General features: G+C 42.7%; 1 protein-coding gene across 9 annotated transcripts in view; it reads left to right on the forward strand.

Moving 5' to 3' along the window:
• The window catches only part of fbrsl1 (fibrosin-like 1), a 427,092-nt gene that overhangs the window by 281,696 nt on the left and 118,928 nt on the right, over positions 1-26,468 (forward strand). For all 9 annotated transcript variants that reach the window (XM_047380816.1, XM_047380812.1, XM_047380817.1 and 6 more), the window contains one exon: positions 24,601-24,630. In XM_047380816.1, the coding sequence (XP_047236772.1) occupies positions 24,601-24,630 (30 nt within the window). The remainder of the gene's footprint in view (positions 1-24,600; positions 24,631-26,468) is intronic.

The raw sequence follows: 26,468 nt of genomic DNA on the forward strand, positions 1-26,468 counted from the left end.
AGTATCACTGATAAGAGACAAGAATCCTTCAATACGTTACGGACCAGACATATCGTCTATAAACATCGCTGATGATATGGTTTATCGGGCTTTATCTATGATATTTGATTTAATATATTCATCCTTGATGAGCTAGACCCATGCAGGTCATTGAAATTTCACTGCTGCCTCTGTTTCCACGTAAAACTTTTGACAGCATGAAATGACAAGCCGCCCCTGCCTGCGTCTCCCACGTCAAAAAGTAATGAGATTGTGCTGCTGGAAATATCACTACAAAGCATCAGGCCTGCACTCGGGTCTGACTACACCTTCAAACGGCGCTGCCTGCTAGCTCGCCTGCCTCGCCTGCCTGCTGCAAAAGAAACGAACAAAAACAGAATCAGAGAATCAGAGAAAGCGAAACGGCAAGGGAAGCTCCCCACACTGACACAAACGAACACACCAGCGTCTTTCATCCTGAGAGTGATTAGCCATCCGAAACATTTTAAAACCCCCAGCTTTGAGGGTGTTCGTCAAACGAAAGCGTTCCATTGAGAAGCGGTGGTAAGATATTTCTCTCTGGGAAGCGCCAGTGATCTTTTCTCTAATTGTGGCACCGCTGACAAGGATGGTGTGTCTGGGAGCTTTTTAAGCAGGGCTTTTTTCTGTGCTCTTGTTCCCTGTCCTGTCAGATCCACCACCAAAGGCACCGGGGAACAAAAGGGCCCCTCAGATTCTGTTCTCTCATTTGTCTACTTATTGCTTTATACATAAATACAGGACTAATATAACACACTGTGGCCTAATCTTACCCAAGCTAGTTATTCCTCTTAATGCAGTAGTTGGTATCAGATGTGCGCAAATAGTCAACAAAGTAAAGTACTTAGTGGGTCAGATTTTGCCTGTCTCCACATGTTGCATAACAGCGCCATGCCATTCTGTGCCCATTCTTGCTGTTTCCATTCCCTAATGACTTGCACCATAGTATATCAGTTTGTTTTTCTTTGTAAAAGTAATTTTATGAATTGTAAGTTGTCAAAGCCGGTACAGTACGTCTCTCTGGTGGCTATGAATTGAAGCCTGGCCAGTACAAAATATCCCGCGGGGTATGAAATGACCAAAACTGCAAATGTACAAAATGCTGAAGGGGTGAAATGACCAGCAACCTCTCAGTTTTAAATTTCAGGTGTTTCTCAAATGTTCTTAAATGTTATGACATTTTTATTATGAGATCTGCTAGCTGTCTCAGAAATACAGTGAAACTTCAAGAAATACAAGTATTTCTGAGAGCTCTACCTCATTAACAATGTTGGCAAAACCTGCTGCATCGAGTAAATACTTTGCTAAATATAACTTGCTAATAGTTTAGAAAAATGTAACGTGCATAGCTTAAGATAATAACTTAACTACAAAAGCTTAATGAGTCAATTATGGCAGACTGAGAAAACCAGGCAATGTTCAAAAAAATCATATTCTTGTAGCAGGCTTTAAAGTGCCTGTGACATCAAATTTTTATGATAAATCAAATTAAATTTATGGAAAGGAAACATTAATAAAATATTTCAAAATGGCAGACAGCCATCCAAGTCTTTTTTTGCCGGATGCTGGAGAAAGCCTGCAGTCAATTATAAATGGATCATACCACACTAACAGGAAACAGAATGGGCACAACATCAGGATTTTCAAAATAATTTACTAAAGACAGACTAGATGTCACTATATCAATAAATACATGCATATATTTGTACTATCAAACAGTGCAGTCGGATTCAGTTATTCATTCAAATTGGATAAAACGTTTTTCTATCTAAGGAAACCCAGCAGATTGCATTGAGTGAGTGACTTGTAGCAGTCACTCCTCCTGGATGAGCATGTAGCGACAGTGGACAGTCACTGGCGTTGACTTTGCAGCAATCTCTCATACTGAGCATGCATGTAGCGACAGGGGAGAGGAAAAACTCCCTTTTAACAGGAAGAAACCTCTAGCAGAACCAGCCTCATAGTGAGCGGCCATCTGCCACGACCAACTGGGGGTTTGAGTGAACAGAGCAGAGACGGAAAAAGAACACAGAAGCATTGATCCAGGAGTACTTTCTATGGGAAGGAAAAGTTAAATTCTAATGGATGATTATCGGTAGAAGATGAGCATTAAGTTGTTGGCAGCAGAAGCTTGGACGATGCCCCCCTCCAGGGAGGTGTCACAGGTAGATACAGAGTCAGGTCAGCTGTAGCCTCTAGGACGAGAAAAGAGAGAGAACATGGAGTTAAAAGTTGAAGTAACAGCAAATAATGCAAATTTGGAGATTAGTATGAGAATATAGCAGAGAGAATGAAAGTGGTCATTATTTTCTCCAGCAGCCTAAGCCTATAGCAGCATAACTACAGAGATAGCTCAGGATAACCTAAGTCATTCTGACGTAAGCCTAGCCTTAAAAGTAGACAGGGTGTCTGCCTCACGGACTAAAACTAGGGGCTGGTTCCACAGGAGAGGAGCCTGATAACTAAAGGATCTGGCTCCCATTCTACTTCTAGAGATTCTAGGAACCACCAGTAAACCTGCAGTCTGAGAACGAAATGCTCTGTTAGGAACATATGGAGCAATCAGATCTCCGATGTATGATGGAGCTAAATTTATAAGGGCTTTATATGTGAGAAGGAGAATTTTAAATTCTATTCTGGATTTAACAGGGAGCCAATGAAGAGAAGCTAAAATAGGAGAAATATGATCTCGCCTTTTTAATTTTCATCAGAATTCTTGCTGCAGCATTCTGAATCAGCTGAAGGTTTTTAACTACATTTTGTGGACATCCTGATAGTAAAGAATTACAATAGTCCAGCCTTGAAGTAACAAATGCATGGACTAGTTTTTTAGCGTCACACCTAGATAGGATATTTCTAATTTTGGCAATGTTCCTGATGTGAAAGAAGGAAATCCTAGAAGCCTGTTTTAATATGGAGTTTTGACGAAAAATTCAACTTGGAAGACTCACCTCCATTTCCGGCTCCGTCTAACTACACTACCACGTTCTTCTCTCCAACCAATCAGCTTCTGATCCACATTCCTCTTTAGCCAATCATCCCTTCAGACTTCGCTTTAAAAGACCTCCATACGCAGAATCTCCTGCTCTTCATCTAAACTTCGACCCTCCTCCACCCCATCTCCACCATCAGGCTTCAAGCTCCTTCCAACTCCCTTATCTCCTTGGGCCTCCACTCCACCACCAGTGTCAGGATCCTGGGGGAGAAGACTTCTCTAATTCTAACCCTAAGATTTTTATTTGAGTTCATCTCATTATCAGCATCCATGTCTTCCACCGGGGTCTGACCGCCAAAAGAAAACAAACATCAGTTAATAAACTCCTCAAATTGCCATCTCTGTGTTTCTCTCATTTGTGAGTCTTTCCAGGTTGAAATGAGATTTAAATTACATGTCCTTGTCAAGAATAACAAAGTTTTGTACTTTGTTACCAGAAGTCATTTTAATGTCACCCAGGTTAAGTGATTGACTAAGCAGTTTCTTTTTCAAAGACATCCAAGTTTTTATGTCTTCAAGACATGCTTGTAGTCTATTTAACTGGTTGGGCTCATCACGATTTATGGATAAGTAAAGCTTAGTATCATCAGCATAACAGTGAAAAAGTATCCCATGCTACCTCATAATTTTACCTTTTGGAAGCATATATATAGTGAAGAGAATTGGTCCAAGTACTGAACCCTGTGGTACTCCACAATTAACCGTGGAGTTTGAAGATGATTTATCATTTACATGAACAAACTGGAATCTGTCAGACAAATATGATCTAAACCAGCCTACTGCTGATTCCCTGATCCCTACAACATGTTCCAGCCTTTCTAAGAGAGTATTGTGATCAACTGTATCAAATGCAGCACTGAGATCTAACAGGACAAGAACAGACACAAGTCCATTATATGAGGCTAGGAGAATATCATTAGTGACTTTCATCAGAGCTGTTTCAGTGCTATGATGTGCTCTGAAACCTGACTGAAACTCTTCAAACAGATCATTGCTGTGTAAATGCTCACACATTTGATTAGCAACTATTTTCTCAAGAATTTTAGATAAGAATGGAAGATTGGATATATTGGATGGTCTGTAATTTATTAAATCATCTTGATCAAGCGAAGGTTTCTTAAGTAAAGGTTTAATTACAGCTACCTTAAAAGCCTGTGGTACATATCCATTTACTAAGGATAGATTAATCATATCTAAGATGGTGCTGGTAATCAGAGGGAACACTTCCTCAAATAATTAGGTTGGGATTGGGTCTAACATACAGGTCCTTCTCAAAATATTAGCATATTGTGATAAAGTTCATTATTTTCCATAATGTCATGATGAAAATTTAACAGTCATATATTTTAGATTCATTGCACACTAACTGAAATATTTCAGGTCTTTTATTGTCTTAATACGGATGATTTTGGCATACAGCTCATGAAAACCCAAAATTCCTATCTCACAAAATTAGCATATTTCATCCGACCAATAAAAGAAAAGTGTTTTTAATACAAAAAACGTCAACCTTCAAATAATCATGTACAGTTATGCACTCAATACTTGGTCGGGAATCCTTTTGCAGAAATGACTGCTTCAATGCGGCGTGGCATGGAGGCAATCAGCCTGTGGCACTGCTGAGGTCTTATGGTGGCCCGGGATGCTTCGATAGCGGCCTTTAGCTCATCCAGAGTGTTGGGTCTTGAGTCTCTCAACGTTCTCTTCACAATATCCCACAAATTCTCTATGGGGTTCAGGTCAGGAGAGTTGGCAGGCCAATTGAGCACAGTGATACCATGGTCAGTAAACCATTTACCAGTGGTTTTGGCACTGTGAGCAGGTGCCAGGTCGTGCTGAAAAATGAAATCTTCATCTCCATAAAGCTTTTCAGCAGATGGAAGCATGAAGTGCTCCAAAATCTCCTGATAGCTAGCTGCATTGACCCTGCCCTTGATAAAACATAGTGGACCAACACCAGCAGCTGACACGGCACCCCAGACCATCACTGACTGTGGGTACTCGACACTGGACTTCTGGCGTTTTGGCATTTCCTTCTCCCCAGTCTTCCTCCAGACTCTGGCACCTTGATTTCCGAATGACATGCAGAATTTGCTTTCATCTGAAAAAAGTACTTTGGACCACTGAACAACAGTCCAGTGCTGCTTCTCTGTAGCCCAGGTCAGGCGCTTCTGCCGCTGTTTCTGGTTCAAAAGTGGCTTGACCTGGGGAATGCGGCACCTGTAGCCCATTTCCTGCACACGCCTGTGCACGGTGGCTCTGGATGTTTGTACTCCAGACTCAGTCCGCTGCTTCCGCAGGTCCCCCAAGGTCTGGAATCGGCCCTTCTCCACAATCTTCCTCAGGGTCCGGTCACCTCTTCTCGTTGTGCAGCGTTTTCTGCCACACTTTTTCCTTCCCACAGACTTCCCACTGAGGTGCCTTGATACAGCACTCTGGGAACAGCCTATTCGTTCAGAAATTTCTTTCTGTGTCTTACCCTCTTGCTTGAGGGTGTCAATAGTGGCCTTCTGGACAGCAGTCAGGTCGGCAGTCTTACCCATGATTGGGGTTTTGAGTGATGAACCAGGCTGGGAGTTTTAAAGGCCCCAGGAATCTTTTGCAGGTGTTTAGAGTTAACTCGTTGATTCAGATGATTAGGTTCATAGCTCGTTTAGAGACCCTTTTAATAATATGCTAATGTTGTGAGATAGGAATTTTGGGTTTTCATGAGCTGTATGCCAAAATCATCCGTATTAAGACAATAAAAGACCTGAAATATTTCAGTTAGTGTGCAATGAATCTAAAATATATTAATGTAAAATTTTCATCATGACATTATGGAAAATAATGAACTTTATTACAATATGCTAATATTTTGAGAAGGACCTGTACAAACTGAATGTTTAGATGAAGCTAATATTTTTGATAACTCAGGATGCTCCACAGGTTCAAAACAGTCCAAACACAGATCAGGTTCTACAGTTACTTCCAATGTTGTCTCGCTTCCTGAGGATGAAGTAATCATCTTCGGGAGTATGGCAATGATTTTGTTTTTAATAGAATCAATTTTATTTAAAAATAATCCCATATAGTCGTTACTGCTGAGAGCTAAGGGAATGGGTGGCTCAACAGTGCTATGACTCTGTGTAAGTTTAGCAACTGTACTAAAGAGAAACCTAGGATTATTCTTGTTCTCTTCTATTAATGATGAGAAATATGTGGTTCTAGCTTGGCAAAGTGTCTTTTTATGCAACAGTAGACTATTTTCCCAGATTAAGTAGGAATCATTTAGGTGTATAGGGCGCCATTTTCTCTCCAATTTTCTAACATTGTGCTTTAAAGTACGTAGCTCTGAATTAAACCAGAGAGCCAGTCTCCTATAAATAATTCCCTTGTTTTTCAAGTGGCTGCATTGTCTAATGCATCACGGAATGAGGAAGTAACACTTTAAACAAGAGAATCAATTTGTGAAGCGGAAGAAACAAAATTACTGCCCTCCACTGTGTTTTTCTGTGATAATGAGGAAATTAAAAGTGGAACAGATTCTTTAAAGGTTGTTAAAGCATTGTCTGATAATAATTTACTATAACGAAATTTTCTTTCAGGTGTGGATTACTTAGTTAAATTAAACTCAAAGGGTATTCAGAAATGGTCAGACAGAACAGGGTTATGAGGAAATATTGTTATTTATTAACACTCAATGCCATATGTCAACGCAAGGTCCAGAGAATGAAGACAAAGGTGGGTGGGTTTGCTAATGTTTTGAGCAAAGCCAATTGAGTCTAAAATAGCATTAAAGGCTATATTTAGGCTATCACTTTCAGTGTCAACATGAGTGTTAAAATCCCCCACTATAATAACCTTATCTGTATTTAACACTAAATCAGATAAAAGGTCTGAAAACTGATCTAAAAATTGAGAGGAAGGACCTGGGAGATGGTACAAAACAACAAACAGAAGTGGTTTTAGTGCTTTGCAATTTGGATAAGGAAAACTAAGGATTAAACATTCAAAACAGTTGTAGCTATTACAACGGTTGTAGCTAATCAATAAATCGGACTGAAAAATGGTTGCTACTCCTCCTCCTTGCCCAGTATTTTGAGGGATGTGAAAATTTAAATAATTAATAGGAGTTGACTTATTTATAGTAACATAATCCTCTTGCTGCAGCCAGGTTTCTCGGACTCGTCGTCTTCCGCTTATCCGGGACTAGGTCGTGGGGGCAGCAGACTCAGCAGAGACACCCAGACGTCCCTCTCCCCAGACACCTCCTCCAGCACCTCCGGGGGAAGCCCAAGGCGTTCCCAGGCCAGACGAGGGACATAGTCCCTACAGCGTGTCCTGGGCCGTAGCTTGGGCCTCCTCCCAGTGCCTGGAACACCTCCCGATGAAGACGTCCAGGAGGCATCCGGTATAGATGCCCGAGCCACCTCAACTGGTTCCTCTCGATGTTGAGGAGCAGCGGCTCTACTCCGAGCCCCTCCCGGATGGCCGAGCTCCTCCCTCTATCTCTAAGGGAGTGCCCGGCCACCCTACGGAGGAAGCTCATTTCAGCGGCTTGTATCCGGGATCTCGTTCTTTCGGTCATGACCCAAAGTTCATGGCCATAGGTGAGGGTAGGAACATAGACCCACCGGTAAATCGAGAGCTTCGCTTTTCGGCTCAGCTCTCTCTTCACCACAACAGACCGGCACAGCGCCCCCATTACTGCGGCAGCCGCACCAATCTGTCTGTCGATCTCCCCCTCCATTCTTCCCTCACTCATGAACAAGACCTGAGATACTTGAACTCCTCCACTTGAGGCAAGAACTCCCCTCCAACCTGAAAAGGACAAGCCACCCTTTTCTGGTCGAGTACCATGGCCTCTGACTTGGAGGAGCTGATCCTCATCCCAGCCGCTTCACACTCAGCTGCGAACTGCCCCAGCACATGCTGTAGGTCTTGGCTAGAGGGGGCCAGCAGGACCACGTCATCTGCAAAAAGAAGAGACGAAATCCACTGGTCCCCAAACCAGACCCCTTCCAGCCCTTGGCTGCGTCTAGAAATCCTGTCCATAAAAGTTATGAACAGGACAAAAGGGCAGCCCTACATGTGCCGGGAACAGGTCTGACATAGTGCCGGCAATGCGAACCAAACTCCTGCTCCACTTGTACAGGGACCGGATGACTCCTAATAAAGGGCCCCCGATTCCTTGCTCCTGGAGCACCCCCCACAGGGCATCACGAGGGACACAATGCTTTCTCCAGGTCCACAAAACACATGACCGGTACTCCAATACCCTGGCATAGGCCTTACCAGGGAGGCTGAGGAGTGTGATCCCCCTGTAGTTGGAACACACCCTCCGGTCCCCCTTGGACCACCACCCCAGTCTGCCAGTCCAGAGACACTGTCCCCGACCGCCACGCAACGTTGAAAAGGCGTGTCAACCATGACAGCCCCACAACATCCAGAGATTTGAGGTACTCAGGGCGGATCTCATCCACCCCCGAAGCCCTGCCACCGCGGAGCTTTTTAACCACCTCAGTGACTTCAGCCTGGGTGATGAAAGAGTCCAACCCCGAGTCCACAGCCTCTGTTTCCACCAGGGAATGCGTGATGGCAGGATTGAGGAGATCCTCGAAGTACTCCTTCCACCGCCCGATATTGTCCTCAGTTGAGGTCAGCAGCCTCCCACCTCCACTATAAACAGTGTTGGCGAAGCACTGCTTCCCCCTCCTGAGGCGCCGGACGGTTTGCCAGAATCGCTTCGAGGCCAAACGGTAGTCCTTCTCCATGGCCTCACCGAACTCCTCCCAGGCCCGAGGTTTTGCCTCTGCCACAGCCCTCTGCCCCAGCTGTCAAGCTGAACTCCTTCTTCAGCTTGACAGCATCCCTTACTGACGGTGTCCACCACCGGGTTCTGGGATTGCCACCGGGTTCTGGGATACACCTGACCTACGGGCAGCAGGATCGACAATAGATGCGGAGAACATGGTCCACTCGGACTCTATGTCTCCAACATCCCCGGAATCTGGTCAAAGCTCTCCTGGAGGTGGGAGTTGAATACATCCCTGGCCGAGGGCTCCGCCAGACGTTCCCAGAAGACCCTCACTATGCGCTTGGCCTGCCAAGTCTGTCCGGCTTTCTCCTCCTCCAGCGGATCCAACTCACCACCAGGTGGTTATCAGTGGACAGCTCAGCCCCTCTCTTCACCCGAGTGTCCAAAACATGCAGCCAGCATGAATAACAATTACTGTATTGACGCTTATCCTTAGCCAGCAGTTTCAGGTAGGATTTGATTTTGCCCAATTTTGCCCCTGGCAAACATTTGACTATGGTTGCTGGGGTCTCTAGTGCCACGTTTCTGACTATGGAGCTGCCAATTACCAGAGTTGGCTTCTCAGAGGGTGTGTCGCTGAGCGGGGAAAATCTGTTAGAAACGCAGACTATGGGCTGTGATCTAGGACTATGCTGTCTACATAGTGTCACCCAGTCAGCCCGAGGCCCCGGCTGCGCGGGCTCTGCTGAGGGACTGCTACGGGGAGCCATCAATGGCGCAGGGCCATCGGTGGCCCTGCTGGTTTTTCTACAGCGGGGAGCCGGGCCTCATATTCCGACACCCTTGCCTCCAAAGCTACAAAAATGCTACATTTATTACACGTACCATTATCACTAAAGGAGGCAGAGAAGTAACTGAACATTTGACACAGAAAGCAAGAGAGAGAGGGTGACTCGGAGAGAGAAACAGCAGAACGGGTTGCCATGGTGGAGGTAACGCTACGCTAGCACCCGTTACCACTACAAGAAAAACCGTAGGACATGGAGGGTCCCAAACATTAAATGCAGCAACAGAAAATGTGTTTTAACATGCTTATGTATTAGAACAAATCAAAGATTTTACACTAAAGAGAAATCAAATCAATTGAGAGAGCCTTAACACACCAAACAATCCACCAGCAACAGTGAAAACAGGAAGTGACGAATACGTCTTACCACGCCTCTGCACCAAACTCCTTGAAGTCTTCCGATCCCAACCCATCTGTCCCTCATCAGTTTTCCAGCCCTGATCCAGGCAGCTCTGATCCTCTTCACTTAAGGAAATAGTGCAGATTACATGCTGATGTCGTAGTATTGCTGCCTCCACCGGCAATGCACCGTTTCACCATATTAACGCTGTTTTTAACGCAACTTGGCTTCTACCTGAACAGTTTATCATTGAAGCTTACACAATAAATGACCGGAGACTTCCCCCATACGTCATTTCCGGGCAACTTTGGACTTGCAAAATATGCCAAAATATGCCTTTTTTGTGTCACAATTGTCTTATCATGTCTTTAATCCCAATATGTCAATTACAGTCCATTTTCTTCAATATTAAGATGTTTTCTTTTAATTTCTGCATTTGTGGGATAAGCTTGTCATAGGCACTTTAATATGAAAGATTAAATTCTCAGCTTTTTATTCTTCTCAATATTACTAAAAAATAGGACAATTCTGGCACTGGCAAAAAGACAACCATCTACTGTACTAACTCATGGACAAATTTACATTATTTTGAAGAAACATTTGGCAAAGCTGGCTGAAGCCTACAGAATTTGGCTAAAATTTCCCTCTGATGGCAGATTCTTGAACATTTTAGGAAACGGGTAAAAGTGGTCTGAAAAATAAACAAATCAGATACAAAGGAGCAAAAAGGAGGAGTTAGATAGATAGAAAAAAACGAAAGAAGTTAAGCCCTAGCTCATAAAAATCAGTATTATAACAACATTAATTGATGCTGCTGAGTGCCATATGTGACACCATATGGAATAGCTGCCCCAGAGGCCTACTATAATAGACAGCCCGCAGTGGTGCTCACAACTTGGCACATTTACAAACAAGGGATGTCCCATTAATATCAGCCACACAGACTGAGCAGCAGACAGGGAGGGAGGGAGGGAGTAAAGGGGAGAAGGATAAAATCTAGATCTGTTTGTGCACTATCTCTTTTTTTTTTTACAACTTGCATCATGCTAATATTACTCTTAAATTAAGATATTTCATATTTATAAATACCAGTCATATTTTACATACAATCTAAGCTTCTCTATTCCTGAATTGCAGTAATAAATTGCCCTTCTCTTTTGGGTTGCTCAAACCGCCCTCCAACCGCCCAACTGCCACTCCCTACACAGATGTCCAGCAGACCTTTCATCATTCACATGAGTCCACTGTTCAGCAGGTTAGATGATACATGACAGCTTGATAAAGGTGGCGTGAACGAGCTCTGTTTAACCTCTTAAAGCCTAATTGTAGGGCTTTTACTTACAGCTGCTGTCTGCAGTTTGCAGGGCTTCCTGTTCAACTGCTGTCCTACAACTAATGATGGATAAAACATGTTCAGGGGCACACAAGCTCAGAGTCATTTGAAAAACCTTTTATTAAACTGAACTGTACAATTGGATAACTTGTCCTTGGTGTTTTTAGTGCCTTGCATTAGGTATATCATGTTACAAAATTCACTGTCTTTACTGTGTCCCTGCATGGCTTGGGGATCATCCATATTGGCCAGATTTATAGAGTTCACAGCTACCGGAGCGGTAGAAAACTGTAGCTCCTCCAGGGATACCAAAGGCCTCTTAGCTGCTTTTTTCATAAATAATACCTTTGCCAGGACTTCTTATTTGGACAGTCATGTCTTTGAAGATTTGCAGTTGTATCATGCCCTTTCAGATTGTGAATTGTTCCATCACACAAAATTCTACTACAAAAGACAAAACATGGAAAAGTTCAAGGGGTGAAAATACTTTTGCAAAGCACTGTATTTGCCCCTGGCAGGGAGAGAACAGGGTTCTTATGAAAGAGAGCTGTCAGCCATTCTGTTGAGTTTCATAGAGTATGAGGTTGAACAAGAACAGTGTACAGCTATTTCCTCTCTGACACTGAGGGAGGCAGATAAAGAGCAAAAGAGGGAAAAGAGATAGAAGGAGGCTGGAGGAGGTAGAGCAAAAGAGAATGCTCTCTCTCTGTGATGTGCACTGATGTAGCTACAGCTTTGGGTCAAACGCTGCCAGTGTTTTGTGTTCATCTTCGTCTTGTCTCCCCAGTGCTCCTTTAAATTATTCACAGCCTAAAGTGTGCAATGTGTCTGCCTCATTTTTCCCTCTCTCCTCCCCTCTACATCCCTATGCCTCTCTTTGACTGCCTTCCCTTCTCTTCCATTCTACTGTATGTGACAACGAGTTTCCAAACCTTCAAGCCTTTTCCACATTCTTCCATTTACCATCAGCCACCAAACGTTCAGTTTAGACCCTGTCTCTGCCACACATTTGCATTATCTTCCTTGTTCCTCCTGATGGCAAAACTAGATCCAGAGAAGTCTTTGTGTTGGAGGGTGAGTCTGCTTGGCTGTTGTTATCAAGTCTTGAGAAGTTCCAATTCTTACTATGTATCCTAACCTGCCAAACACTATGTGATTTTACTTATCTAGGACATAATGATTACCCTACCAGTGTCTTTTGTTTTGGTTTTTTTGTGTTTATTGGTACATGTATTTACTATAATCCTAAATTACTCTCTACATACCTATTTCAAATATTTATGTTGTCATGTTAGCATGATACAACCCCTAGAATAGAATAGAATAGAATAGAATAGAATAGAATAGAATAGAATAGAATAGGTAGAGCTCGGTCAATAGCATCAGTAGTTGTTATGAATTGTAAAGACATGTTGGATAAATTTGGTCGTTATTTAAACTCAAAAACAACAATCCTTGGTGTGGATGTTGTTATACAGTGAAGAAGTTACTTTCAGCATTGCTGAGGTGTTTGAAAAATTAAGTCAGAGCAATCACAAAAAGCCAAATAAAAGGCCGCAGAAGAGAGACAGCAAGACTTTAGCAGATAGTATGACCAGATTAAATAGACTTAGAGTGCTGTTAATTGTAGTTCTTAAATAAATAAAAGAAAAAGAAAGACTCCACTAAAATTTATATCGGCAAGTCAGAATTTTACACAAAACCAATTTTTTGCAAAATCAGCCACAAAATTCAAGTTGGTGCATCTCCAGAAAGCCTTGGTGGAAGGACAAACTGTGCCCCTCATGGCCACCTAAGGAGAGAGCAGAACTCAAAGATTAGTTGATTCCAGTTACAACCATTGCCACTGGACCCTCATTTGTAATTCTGCACCCTGTCTGAAAGAATGTTTGATCATTGCAAAAAGTGAAGAGGAGGAACAGGGAAGGGGCAAGGGAGCCAAAGCTTTCACCCTCCCTCTTTCCCCTCCCCAAACTCTTTACCCGCTCTTGCAATTGCTGTCACCCCAGATGAATGCCCCCTCTGGCCCAATGACAAGTCTAGCGTGAAACACTTGGCTGCCCCCTGAAATTAGCAGTAGAGCCCCCTGGCAGCACAAGCTTCTCATGACCAGCACACAGTGGGCCACCGCCAGATTCTTTTCATTATGACTGTGGCCTGCCAGCCCCCCTGACTCTACTCGTTCTGCCTCTTTCTCCATCAATCCTCCCTCTACTCCTCCTTCTCCCCGTGCCTCAGCCAGAGCTCAGTCAACAGCATCTGTAGTGCTCATCACAATGTTGTCGGAGGGAAGAGACCGAAGGAGCAAGCTACATTTAATAAGGGCCTTACTGTTATCTTTGTACATCTAGATGTTCTTATGCATGTTTAATGTATGATGTGCAAAGATATGTTACATATATGCATATGTGCTGTGTTTACATGTCTTTGTATTGGCTTGACTGGATTAGTGGGGAGAGAGTTAGCAGTAGCAGCATGGAGTGAGACATGGAGAGGGAGAGAAAGGAGGAGAGTAGAACAGAGCAACGCCTGGAGGCTCAATCTGTTCCTCACTGAGCTACATCAGTGTTAGAGACGGCGGCCCAGGCCGCAGGGAAGCCTCCACTCGCTCCATCAAACTGTCAGGCAGCCAGCGGAGCTGCATGGGGAGACTCTCAGCTGCCCCCGAGGCTAGTTCAAGTCAACATCCCATTTCCTTGCCTCCTCACCTAATTTCTCCTAGGCCCTGACTTAAATTTCCAATGCCCAGTGTCTCCCACTGCAGCTCAGCAGCACTGAGCCCGGGGCCATGTCAAAACACAGTGCGGTGCTCAGTATTGGGGGTGTGTGTGTGTGTGTGTGTGTGTGTGTGTGTGTGTGCGTGTGTGTGTGTTTGTGTGTGCGTGTGTTCTTGTGCACCCTAACTACTCAAGGTGAGATGGCAAACCAGCTATGGTCACAGCAAAGCAGAAACCAGAGGAAGTGGGGGAGCTTATGAGAGACAGGGTGAAAAAAGTGGATTTCTTATTTCTTTCAGTCTTTCTCATCCTTTTGCCCATTTTTCTTCCTTGAATATATTCATTGAACAGTTGTGTATTCCCCATCCCTTCAGGTTTCTGGCAGTCCTTTCTCTCTGAGCTGAAAAAATGCTCCCCATTCGCTCATACATCTGCCATTACTGTCTGTTTTTTCCTCACCAAACTACTCCAAGCATCACACTAGCCGCTCCGCCAGTTCTCTCACTCCCCTGGGTTTTGCTGAAAGCATAGGTTTGAGGGATTTAGAGAGGACAAGCCGGTCATTTAATTTAGTGAAGGACCAGGATTGCTCTTCAAGTCCACACTGCTATCATCATCAATCTGTCTAAATCCTGCAGCACTGCACCCCCTTCTTCCTTTAGGACTTCTCCAAAGTCTTTGCATGGAAGTGAAGTGAATCAGTGCTATGTCTCAGTGCTGTTTACTAGGACTCTGGGTAATGTTAAAGTCTGTTTAGCCTGGCCCCAGGTCAGGACTATATCTTTCCTCACCCTGTCTTGATTTACATGGCCCCTGCTGACTCTTCCCTTAAGTGTGTCAGTTCTGGACCAGAGGCTGCTGCTGTGTCTGTCTAATGCAAAGAGCCCTGAACTTGTCTACTTCAATCCTCCTTCACTCTCATTGGCTCTCTGTCTTCTTTCAGTAGGCCCCTGTAAAAAAGAGGCTTTTGCTGTTTGCACAGCCAAGTCCAAGGTCCCAAGCTCAAATATGGGTTTGCGTTAGAACTTGTCTGGGCTTCCTGGTCGATATCATTTCTGCCCAGCAGACCTTTTTCTTCCAAGCTCATTCCCTGTGGACCCTGCATCTTCTCTGCGATCAATACTTTCCTAATCCAGGATTCCCGAGTGGACCCTGAGTAATCAGCTGACTTCCCATTCAGCCCGTTGGGGAGGTCAAGTGTCAAATGGCTGTATATATTTGATCCTGTGACCAGTCCATTCACGTGCACTCAGTGGGTCAAGGGCATTCACTGGATAGATGTTGTCATTTATCATTTTGAAATGCATTTCAGTCAAAGCAATAAGCAGATAAATCACAATATCAGAAAATTATTTTGCCTGTTTTTGTCATCTTTGCCCTATTTAAGTGTGCGTTGTAAAAAAACTCTGACTAAAGGAGACAGTGCCCAGCTAAAGTAACCACACCCATCAAACCATGTAATTTTATGTGATACACCAACACAAAGAAAATGCTTAACTGTTACAGAATGTTTTACAAATACAACTAAATACATTGGCATGCATTTCTCTTCAGGCTCTCACTATTAATAACACTTAATAAATCCAGTGTTACCAGTTGCCCTAATCACCTAATGAGTAAATACAGGCCACCTGTGTGTTTTTAATCTCTATATGAGTAAAGCTGTGAAGGCTGTAGACATGGCCGTCCACCTAAACTGCCCAGCAGAGCAATTAGAGCCTGATAGAAAACATATTAGAGGCTGCAGATGACTTGAGACTAAAACAGAAGTTCACCTTCCAACAGGAAAACAACCCCAAAAAAACCCAGTTACATCTAGTTATTTGAGTCATTCAGTTCAAAGGATACCCATGTTAGAATGCCCCAGTCAGAGTTCAGACCCAAATCCAATTGAGAATTAGGATTAAGAAAAAAATTTTTGCAGATGCTCTTCATCCAATCTGACAGAGCTTGTGCTATTCTAAAAAGAAGAATGAGCAAAACGTTCACTCTGTAGATGTGCAAAGCCAGTCAAGACACTTCTGTTCTCGTCATGGATTGTCCATATCTAACACCATGTTCAAGCATATGGGTGTCCATATGTGCTCATGGCACCAGGACACCCTAGGCCTCAGTTCAATGATTGACTTTGTTGTCGTGTCATCTGATCTGGAGCCGGATGTCATGGACATTCGGGTGAAGAGGGGAGTGGAGCTTTCGACTGACCACTACCTGGTGGTGAGCTGGCTCCGATGGTTGGGGAGGATGTCGGTCAAACCTGGCAGACCCAAACAAATCTTGAGGGTCAGCTGTGGTCGTAAGGTTGTTGGTGCCTATTGCAGTGGCAATCCTTGAACCCGCTGATGGACACTGGCAGTGAGAGATGCTGTCAGGCTAAAGAAGGTGTCCTATCGGGTCTTTTTGGCCTGTGGTACTCCGGAAGCAGCTGATGGGTACCCGCAGTCAAAGTGGCATGTGGCTCGGGCGGTTGCTGAGGCAAAATCTCAGGTGTGGGAGGAGTTCGGAGAGGCCATGGAAAACGACTTCCTTACGGCTTCGAGGCGATTCCGGTCCACCATCCAGCGTCTCGGGGGGAGACGTACACCACCAACACTGTTTACAGTGGGGAGGGTGTGCTGTTGACCTTAACTCAGTATGTTGGTATGTTGTGGGTCGGTGGGCAGAGTACTTCGAAGACTTCCTCAATCCCACCGGCATGTCTTCCACTGATGAAGCGGAGCCTGGGGACCTTGGAGCAGGCTCTCCAACCTCTGTGCTGAGGTCACAGAAGTAATTAAAAAGCTCCTCAGTGGTAAGGCCCCCGGGGTGGATGAAATTCGCCCGGAGTTCCTTAAGGCTCTGGATGTTGTAGGATTTGGTTGACTAACACGACCGGTCTGTTGTGGTGAAGAGAGAGCTGAGTTAAAAAGCGGAGCTCTCGATTTACTGGTCGATCTACATTCCTACCCTCATCTATGGTCATGAGCTTTGGGTCGTGACCAAAAGAACGAGATCACGGATACTAGCGGCCAAAATGAGTATCCTCTGCAGGGTGTCTGGGGTCTCCCTTGGAGACGGGGTGAGAAGCTTGGTCATCCGGGAGGGAAGTTTGTGGCTTTAATATTACAAAATTTAAAAAATACTGTGTATGTAAATAGTTTTCAAGGCTCTGTAGGTCAAAAGGAAAAATTTACTTCTTTGCTCAAGACAAATGAAACGTCCTGATGTCTTGCTAATGTTTCACGCTAGAAAACATGACTGTGGATGGATTTAAGTTTCTGTATCCATGCCTTATCCGAATAGCCACAGATCCTACGCCCCCTCACCTCATCCTAGCAACTGCAGGAGGGATATAGCAAGAGAAAATTGTTGTTATTCCACCAGTATCTCCCACTTCTTTGGTCCTCAGCTATCTTAATGGACCATTACCCCCTCTGTGTGTTCTCACTCCAGGGGGTCGAGGTTTTTTAAAACTTCTTTTTTTACTGTCTATTGTATGTCAGTCAAAATGTCCTCTGAATTAAAGCCATTTGTGCATTTTTGCATTGTTAAATTGTCACTTTATTCACTTGAATAGAAGACTGAGTAAGGTGTGGTTAGAGGTAAAATAAATGTCCCAGTGTTAGGAATGTTTTTGGAATTAACACTGGTTTGCGTATGATCTTCTCCTCTGTTATTATTTCATCCAAGATGAAATAATAACACAAAAATACTAGCTCTTTTGTTTAGAGCTAGTATTGGAGCAAACAGAAAGTGACAAATAAGTGCCAGGAGCTCTGACAGCTCTTGCATTGCATTTTGTTGTTTTTTTGTTTTTCTTTTTGCATTTCCCGCAGCAAGTAAAGGGTTGCGATCAGTATTCAGGATGACAGTTGTTGACGCCCTGTCAGTATTTACTTAACCAGGCAAGGTCCTCTTTGGTTCCTCTCTGTGTCTCTGAGGCAGAATAACGGCTGACCATGGCATCGTGTCCTGTCCTTAGCCCTGTCTTATTTCAAGGGTGAGCTACAGGGTCATCATTGGGGACAGCCCAGGTCGTAGCCTTGCTCAAGCCAGGGCCACAGGCAGAATAAATATTGTGTGTGTAAAGATTTGAAAGCTGTGTAAATGTCAGTGCATGATGTGCCCGCTGAGGAGAGGAGGGCATGCAGAGGAGGTGGTCAACTGGGTGGGTGAAAGGAACAATAATTTGCTTAGCAGTTCCTCTCTTAGTGTAGGAACATTGCTGGTCAGAGGTTTACATACACTCATCCTAAGCATGAATGTCATTTCAATTTTGGGCTTTTAATTATGCATTCAAAGCGTTCCTTTTCCAAGATGAAATAATAACACAAAAATATAACTTCAGCAATTTTTAAAAATAATAATTGGGTGAACAAGTTTAAAATGTCTAATTCTCTAATCCACACAGGTTCAACATGAAACACCACTATACAAACAATATACTGTACATAAATATACAGCAATATGCTCTGACTCCAGTATCCCTGGCCACTGTGAAGCCAGTTTAACATTAGCACGAACTCAGAAGGTACCATGGAAGGAAGAAGTACGTGCACCAGAATCTACTCCTTCAACCTTACCTGAAAGTCGCATTTTCTCACATGGACAGGCCAAATTTCTGCAAGAGAAACATTTTATGGTCAGAGGAGATGCAGACTGAGCTCTTTGAGCACAATGACAAGAAAAATGTTTAGAAGCTTAAGGGCAATGCTTTCGACCCTAATAACACTGTACAAAGTGCCAAGCATGGTGATGGTAAGGCAAGAGAAGCCTAATAATATGGAACCATTCACACATGAACTAGTCCAAAGTGCTTTACAGGACGTCAATATAAAGACAGAAAAAAGCATAAGCATAAAAGCATTGCATAAAAGAAATAGACGTTTAAAAATACAGATATTAAAGGCCGAAAAGAGACAAATGTTTCAAATAGCTCACTAAAAAAATGGCTCAGTCCTTATTTAACGAAAACAGCTTCTGTACATCTCAGGTTTTCAGGGAACTTTTTCCAGAGCTGATATACTTAAAACCCAAATGCTCCCTACTTTGTTTAGTTCTGGTCTTGGAAACACTGAGTAAACAGGTCTCTGAAGACCTGAGGGGTCTACATAGCTCATTCTTGACAAGAAACTCAGAAACATATTTTGGCCCAAGAGCATTTAGTGCTTCATAGACCAATAGCAGAATTTCTATTCTAGTGCCATGGTGGGTGTCTATTTGTCCCCAGATGTACTGGTGCATTGTAAAGAGTGAACAGAACATTGAAGTAGTGCTATTTCCAGAATCTTCAAATGTACCTCTAATTAACAACTAGAGGTTTGAAACATGAATGCAGTTGGGTGGCCCAACAGGACAATGATTCCAAACATGCTTAAAAACATGTTTTGGGATGGATAAAGCAGGCTGACATTTACCTTCTGGAACGCCCTGTACCTCATATCTTATAAAAATTTATGGGCAATGCTGAAAACAAACAGGTCTGTGTCAGGAAACAAGCCATATTAAATGAGCCCCACCATTTCCAATAACAGACTGGTCAAATATCCAGCCAGAATCATGCCAGAGGCTTGTTGATGGCTAGTAAAAGTATTTATTTATCTCTGCAACTTGCTAAAGCGGCATTTGTCCAAAAATTAGTAGGAGGGAATGTACAGGGGTTGGACAATGAAACTGAAAAAAAAATGCATCTCTTGGTTTTTCAACACTTTTGCTCCAAGCATTGTGCCTGCTCCTGCAAAACAGTTGGGTTGTAAGGACCAATGTAATTAAGAACTTCCTGTCAATCATATCTACAGGGGTTGGACAATGAAACTGAAACACCTGGTTTTAGACCACAAGAATTTATTAGTATGGTGTAGGGTCTCCTTTTGCGGCCAATACAGCGTCAATTCGTCTTGGGAATGACATATACAAGTCCTGCACAGTGGTCAGAGGGATTCTAAGCCATTCTTCTTGCAGGATAGTGGCCAGGTCACTATGTGATACTGGTGGAGGAAAACATTTCCTGACTCGCTCCTCCAAAACACCCCAAAGTGGCTCAATAATATTTAGATCTGGTGACTGTGCAGGCCATGGGAGATGTTCAACTTCACTTTCATGTTCAAACCAATCTTTCACCAGTCTTGCTGTGTGTATTGGTGCATTGTCATCCTGATACACGGCACCGCCTTCAGGATACAATGTTTGAACCATTGGATGCACATGGTCCTCAAGAATGGTTTGGTAGTCCTTGGCTGTGACGCGCCCATCTAGCACAAGTATTTGGCCAAGGGAATGCCATGATATGGCAGCCCAAACCATCACTGATCCACCCCATGCTTCACTCTGTGCATGCAACAGTCTGGGTGGTACGCTTCTTTGGGGCTTCTCCACACCGTAACTCTCCCGGATGTGGGGAAAACAGTAAAGGTGGACTCATCAGAGAACAATACATGTTTCACATTGTCCACAACCCAATATTTGCGATCCTTGCACCATTGAAACCGACGTTTGGCATTGGCATGAGTGACCAATGGTTTGGCTATAGCAGCCTGGCCGTGTATATTGACCGTGTGGAGCTCCCGACGGACAGTTCTGGTGGAAACAGGAGAGATGAGGTGCACATTTGATTGTGCCGTGATTTGGGCAGCCGTGGTTTTATGTTTTTTGGATACAATCTGGGTTAGCACCCGAACATCCCTTTCAGACAGCTTCCTCTTGCGTCCACAGTTAATCTTGTTGGATGTGGTTCGTCCTTCTTGGTGGTATGCTGACATTACCCTGAATACCTTGGCTCTTGATACATCACAAAGACTTGCTGTCTTGGTCACAGATGCGCCAGCAAGACGTGCACCAACAATTTGTCCTCTTTTGAACTCTGGTATGTCACCCATAATGTTGTGTGCATTTCAATATTTTGAGCAAAACTGAGTTCTTACCCTGCTAATTGAACCTTCACACTCTGCTCTTACTGGTGCAATGTGCAATCAATGAAGACTGGCTACCAAGCTGGTCCAATTTAGCCATGAAACCTCCCACACTAAAATGACAGGTGTTTCAGTTTCATTGTCCAACCCCTGTATAGAATTGAGACTTTGTGGATTAAAGATCCTCAATAAATTTAAACTTGTACTCCTAAATATTTAGAAATCACTCAAGCTATATTGTATTATCAGTCTACCCAGAAAAAAACAGTTTGAATGTTTTCTTAAAACCCCAAAATGAATATGACAATCATGCCAATGATAAGTGAATGCAAACCTCTGGCCAGCACTGCAGTTGGATGTCATCAGATTGTGCTTGTGCCATAACCTGAGCATTTATTTCTGCTTTATTTTGGTTTTTGATGTTTGACGTTGCTGGTGATGGTTTGGGATAGGTTGTGGGTTTGTTTATGTCTTTAAGATGCAAACCACAGGGGTGTTGGCTTCAGTCAGACAGTTTGTTGAGCAACATGTTTTGGATTTTAAATAACATCCCATTATAGAGGATTTAGCATTTTCATAAGTTCATAACTTTTATAAAACTGCTTTCCGGGAGTTGATACTTAAAAACGCCCTAGATTTTTAATGACATTGTTGTTTTGTCACTGCATATGCGGTCACAATTTTGTTCTTTTATTGTATTCTTTGCTTTGACTTGACTAAGTGAAATAGCCCAACAGGGCAATCACACAAAGTACTGACAAAATAGCTGGAGCATTACATCCATCCGCATTTCCCTTTATCTCTGTAGTATCCCCCCTGCTTGTTCTTAGCATTTAGCTACTGTGTTCCACCTGCCTTTCTCTCTCCCTGCTGTGTTGTGCTGTGTCTCTGTCTATGTCTGAGCTAGTATTCCCCTTTACACTCTGCTCAGTGCATGCTTCTTGTAAAAGGATAAGCACCATGCTGTGCTTTTTGATATTATTTTTCCTTCTCGCCTGCTCCAGCCTTTCAAGGCCTCATCTCTAGTGTCATGGCTACTGCTGCAACAACAAGAAAAAGCATGCACCTGGGGAATAGACAGAGCTAGTTGTTCATCTCCATCACCTACGGTTTATACTCATCTTTTGTAATAGAGTGGAGCCCATAACCGCTGTGAGATGGAAGTCATCCTTTTAGCTGCATGCCAAGAATACATTACAGCTGATTTCCTGAGGAGACAGTGGTGTACGAGATTAGATGTATTCTCATTTTTATTTGCTTCATTTTGTACTATTTGCATAGACAAAGATATCATGTTTTGGGAAGCTAGTCAGAGAAGCTATTTGACTTTAAGATGAATGGAGCAAACAAATTGAGAAATCCTGAAAGTAAAACATTATAAAAGGCTGCAAAAGACTTTACACTGGGTTGGAGGTTCTGTCTAGTGCATGACCTACAGCTGGCCCTCAAGAGAGGATTCATGCTTGTGCCTTGGTGCCCACCCATTACTCCCTAACATCCACCACCCACACAACAGTAGGGTCTTAGGGTATGGAATGATGGGCCAATTACTCTAATGGTTGAAGGTCACTGTCTAGCATTATCGTTTTTGTAGAGCAAAACTGCCCAGGCACATGTAGGCAGCCATCTGCTCCATATGATATGCCTGAAACGCCGTGACTGGATACAGTATAAAAAATAAAAATTCTACCGCAGGACAAAAACCCAAAACAAGAACACAGAGCTACAATGGAATGGTTTAAAACAAATCACATTTATGTGTTAAGACACCCAGTCAACGTAACGGCCTGAATCAAATTGAGAATCTTGAAAATTGATGTTCAAAGTTGCTCTCATAAAGCCATTTTGCAAAGAAGAATCTGTCTAGAGGTGAAAAACCTTTCAAGACGTACCCTACAAAAACTTGGCTCTGTAACTAGTTGTTCTAGAAAGATTACAAATGAATGCAACACTTTTGAATTTTTAATGATTATGGTAATGCATTGTTTTTTTTCTCACACTTAACAGTTATGCCCCAATTTCTGTAGATTTAGAAAAACATCATAAAAAAAAATTAAAAAAGACACTGACCTTTGTGGTTGCAATGTGACAAAAGGTGACTAAGCTCAAGAGGTATGGATACTTTTGCAAGTCACTGTCTATATAAATGCGTGTTTCTAGTTTTGTATGTTAACTAAACAGCAACTCACATTAGTAGGAATATTATTAATGTGTGTGAAAAAAGAACCAAGGCCTTGTCTGGGTGTTTATACTTCAGTTAGTAATGTAGGTCCTAGAATAAACCTTCCCAGTTGGCTGAGTAGCATTGTTCATTTTCCATTGAAACCCCCAAGCAGCATGGACTCCTGCTGTTTCAGAACAGTAGGAGGAATCATTCTTGCATGGTCCCCCACACATACATGCTCCCATTATCCTCTCCTGAGCGATCCTGGCCACTGAGTCCTTGCTCTGATTACTCTCGGTACCTAATTATACATTTGGACCCACTGCACACTCACAACAAAAGGCTGCTGTGCCTCCATTGACCCAGGTCACTCTTCATTGTCCCAGCTCTGACAGGGAGTCAAACAAAATAAAAAGGCTCCACTTTAAGATGTTACTGCAGACTTAATTGACAGATTGAAGGCAGATTTGCACTGGGGACCATCCAGCTCTCTCATTGTGACTCTTCACTTCAATTGCTCTGCCTCTTATGCGTCCCGCTGTGAGGTCCAGTGGGACTGTCCCTCAGTTTGAGCACTCCTGTTTGCACATCTTCACCACCTACTGTCTCAGGGGAAAGGGTCACAAGTGAAAGCTAATAAGTGATATATATAGTAGATTAAATTGATTAAAATACTAAATATTGTACAATCAACTTTGCCTTTACAATTATTAACCTAACCTTATCTTCACACCCTTCTTGAGACTTAGGTTGAGTATTATTTACAGAATTTGTGTTAGCTGTGTTTTTGTTTTTTTCTTGCTAAAAAGAGAAATTTGTATCTGTGGACATGTCAGAAATGAAAGGCAGTATTCTCATTATCTGTTTCTCTGCAACAAGGTCTTAAATTTCATTGTGTCCTCTCAAGACATCTGAGCCTAATCCACACACTTTTTAAAGGTGAAATGACTTATGAAATGTTTCGGTGTTGACGACTAACCTCTTCACTTCTTCTGTGAATAGAAAGTGATTTGGCCCTCTACCATGCTAGACAACGCACATATCACAAAACAGACTTTCTTGTTATTCAGTTTGTTTATCCTTGTAAAAGTCTGACATAGAAATTAAAGACAGGCTTGTCACAAGGTAGATTTGAAATACCACACTAAATAGGAACAAGGATGGAGAATTCAAAGAACTTGTGTCCTTGAGATGCTATCGTCCAATTATAAAGCAAACTTAAAGGGCTAAATGACAAGCTGCTGCTGAATGCTCTTTATAATAGAACCCTGTTGCAGTGTTCGTTTTCACATCTTTTGCAAACTTCCAGCATTGAATTTGTAACAAAAACACCAGAATGGCTTTCTGTCAGTTTGTGCGCTCCTTTGGAAACATGGAAAAAAAACCTCTCTTTGAGTAGCACACTCTCCTTTCCGTCTTCATCCTGTGTTGTTTGCTCTGAGAGATGACAGTGAATAAAAGGTGGCACACAAAAATAACATCTGCAATGATTATGCTACGTGGGGGAGCCGAATGAATAATTCCTAACATTCCCCGTGTTTGTCTGTTTTCTGTTACAGTGTGACAGCGAAAGTGACATTGACGACAAGGTAAGGATGCTTTTCCTGTGTTTATTCACACACCACATGAAGTGACTGGGAGTTGTGAATAACAAAATTAAAGCTCCCATCTAGAGAGAGGAGACAGTCAGAAGGTGTTGTTGGGTAAAAAAAAGAGCCACAGAGAGATCTATTCATTGTTGATTATTTTGTGTAAAAAAAACAGTTTTTTGCGCCATTTTTAAAATTTTTAACCATACATTATCTAGCATATTAGCATTTGCCACAGCAAACCTTTGCATCTCTATTAATCTTATTACATTCATCTATTGCTTACCGATACAGACAAATTTGCTGGCATCTCTGTAAAAAATGTGTAAAAAGCCTTAATCTAGTGATGGCACACAATTATTGGCACCCCAAATTATTTCTTTTAAAATATGGCTGGACGAGGACCCATATTTATCTTGCCACCATGTGCAGTGAGCAGGACTGTAAGGCATTAAAAATTATATCCAAAGCTCACTATTAGAGAACCACTGTAAAGAAGGGCGTCCAAAATATTTGGCTAAATCAACACAGAAGTGGCTCACCAGACACAAAATCAAATTTCTTCTATGGTCATCTAAGTCTATAGACCTAAATCATCTAGAGAACTGGTGGGATGAGCTGGAGAATGAGAGCATATAGAAGACCCAGGACCGTGGAAGCTCTAGAACGAGGGTGTCCAAAGTATATTAACCAGGGGTGTCAACCAGTGTGTCTGTAGGTACATCCAACACCTCATAGAGGTTTCTGATCTTAAGTTTGAGCATTTATTATTTCAGCTTAACATTTTGTATGGAAAAAGAAAAGGTTTTCTCCTATGGGAAAAGTTTTCTTAAACTTTACCATTTGATAATTCCGTACCAGTGCCGTGTCAGTTTCACCTTTGTGCATGTGTTTGTTGCCGACTTAAAAGCGGTTGGCTGATAGCAACCACCTGCTTACAAGATGAAACACCTTTGGGGAATCTCACGCATCCTAATTCCTCCACAGTTTAGGAATTACCCTGAGGTAAATGAATAAGATACCATGCCTAATCTTCTGTAAGCATAGCTTTCAGTTATGTGAAAACATCTGCAACTCTCCTTATAAATAATACATTGATAGCAGGCACAATTTGCATTAACTGTTGCCTGGCAAGTCAATAGGCTTTTATCTCTTTACTGAAGCGAGAAGGAGTGGAAGGCACTCGCTAGTCGACACGTCAAAAGCAAAATGTAGCTAGCCTGTCAGTTTCTATGCTGATCCTTGGCATGAGTGTAGGGGGTAAAACTGGATAGCAGCTCAGAAAGTGTTTCTGGTGCAAGGTTTTGTTTTCTCTACTGCTCAGTTACTTCTGACTTATACCACATATAAACAGATTTTAGTACTATAAAAGTTTGATTCTGCAATACACAAACAATCTGCGTTTGAGCAGTTTGGAAAAATCCCAGAGGTTATGCTTTAATGGCAAATTGTCTGAAAAACAAACTTTCTCATATTTAATGTATAATTAAAGTCCAAGCTTTCAGCTAACTGTTGCCTTTACCGCTCAGAGCAAAGGCATGTGGCTCGAACGTTTTCACATTTTGTCACATTATAATCCAAAACTTCAGTGTATTCTATTAGGATTTTATGAGATAGATCAAAACAAAACGGTGTGCAATTAAAATAAAGAAGAATTGTCTTCTGAAGTCACCTAATTAGTAAATCTAGTCCCTTTGGGTGTAATTTGGTCCCAGTATAACTTCTGCTGTTCTGTAAAGGCATTAGATGTTTGTTAAAGAGCATTAGTGAACAAACAGTTTAATGAAGAGTAGTAAAGAAGTCATTGTTGGAAAAGGCCACGAAAATTCCTGTTTGCA

The sequence above is a fragment of the Girardinichthys multiradiatus genome, chromosome 12 (assembly GCF_021462225.1).
Source record: "Girardinichthys multiradiatus isolate DD_20200921_A chromosome 12, DD_fGirMul_XY1, whole genome shotgun sequence".
In the NCBI taxonomy this organism is placed as follows: Eukaryota; Metazoa; Chordata; class Actinopteri; order Cyprinodontiformes; family Goodeidae; genus Girardinichthys; species Girardinichthys multiradiatus.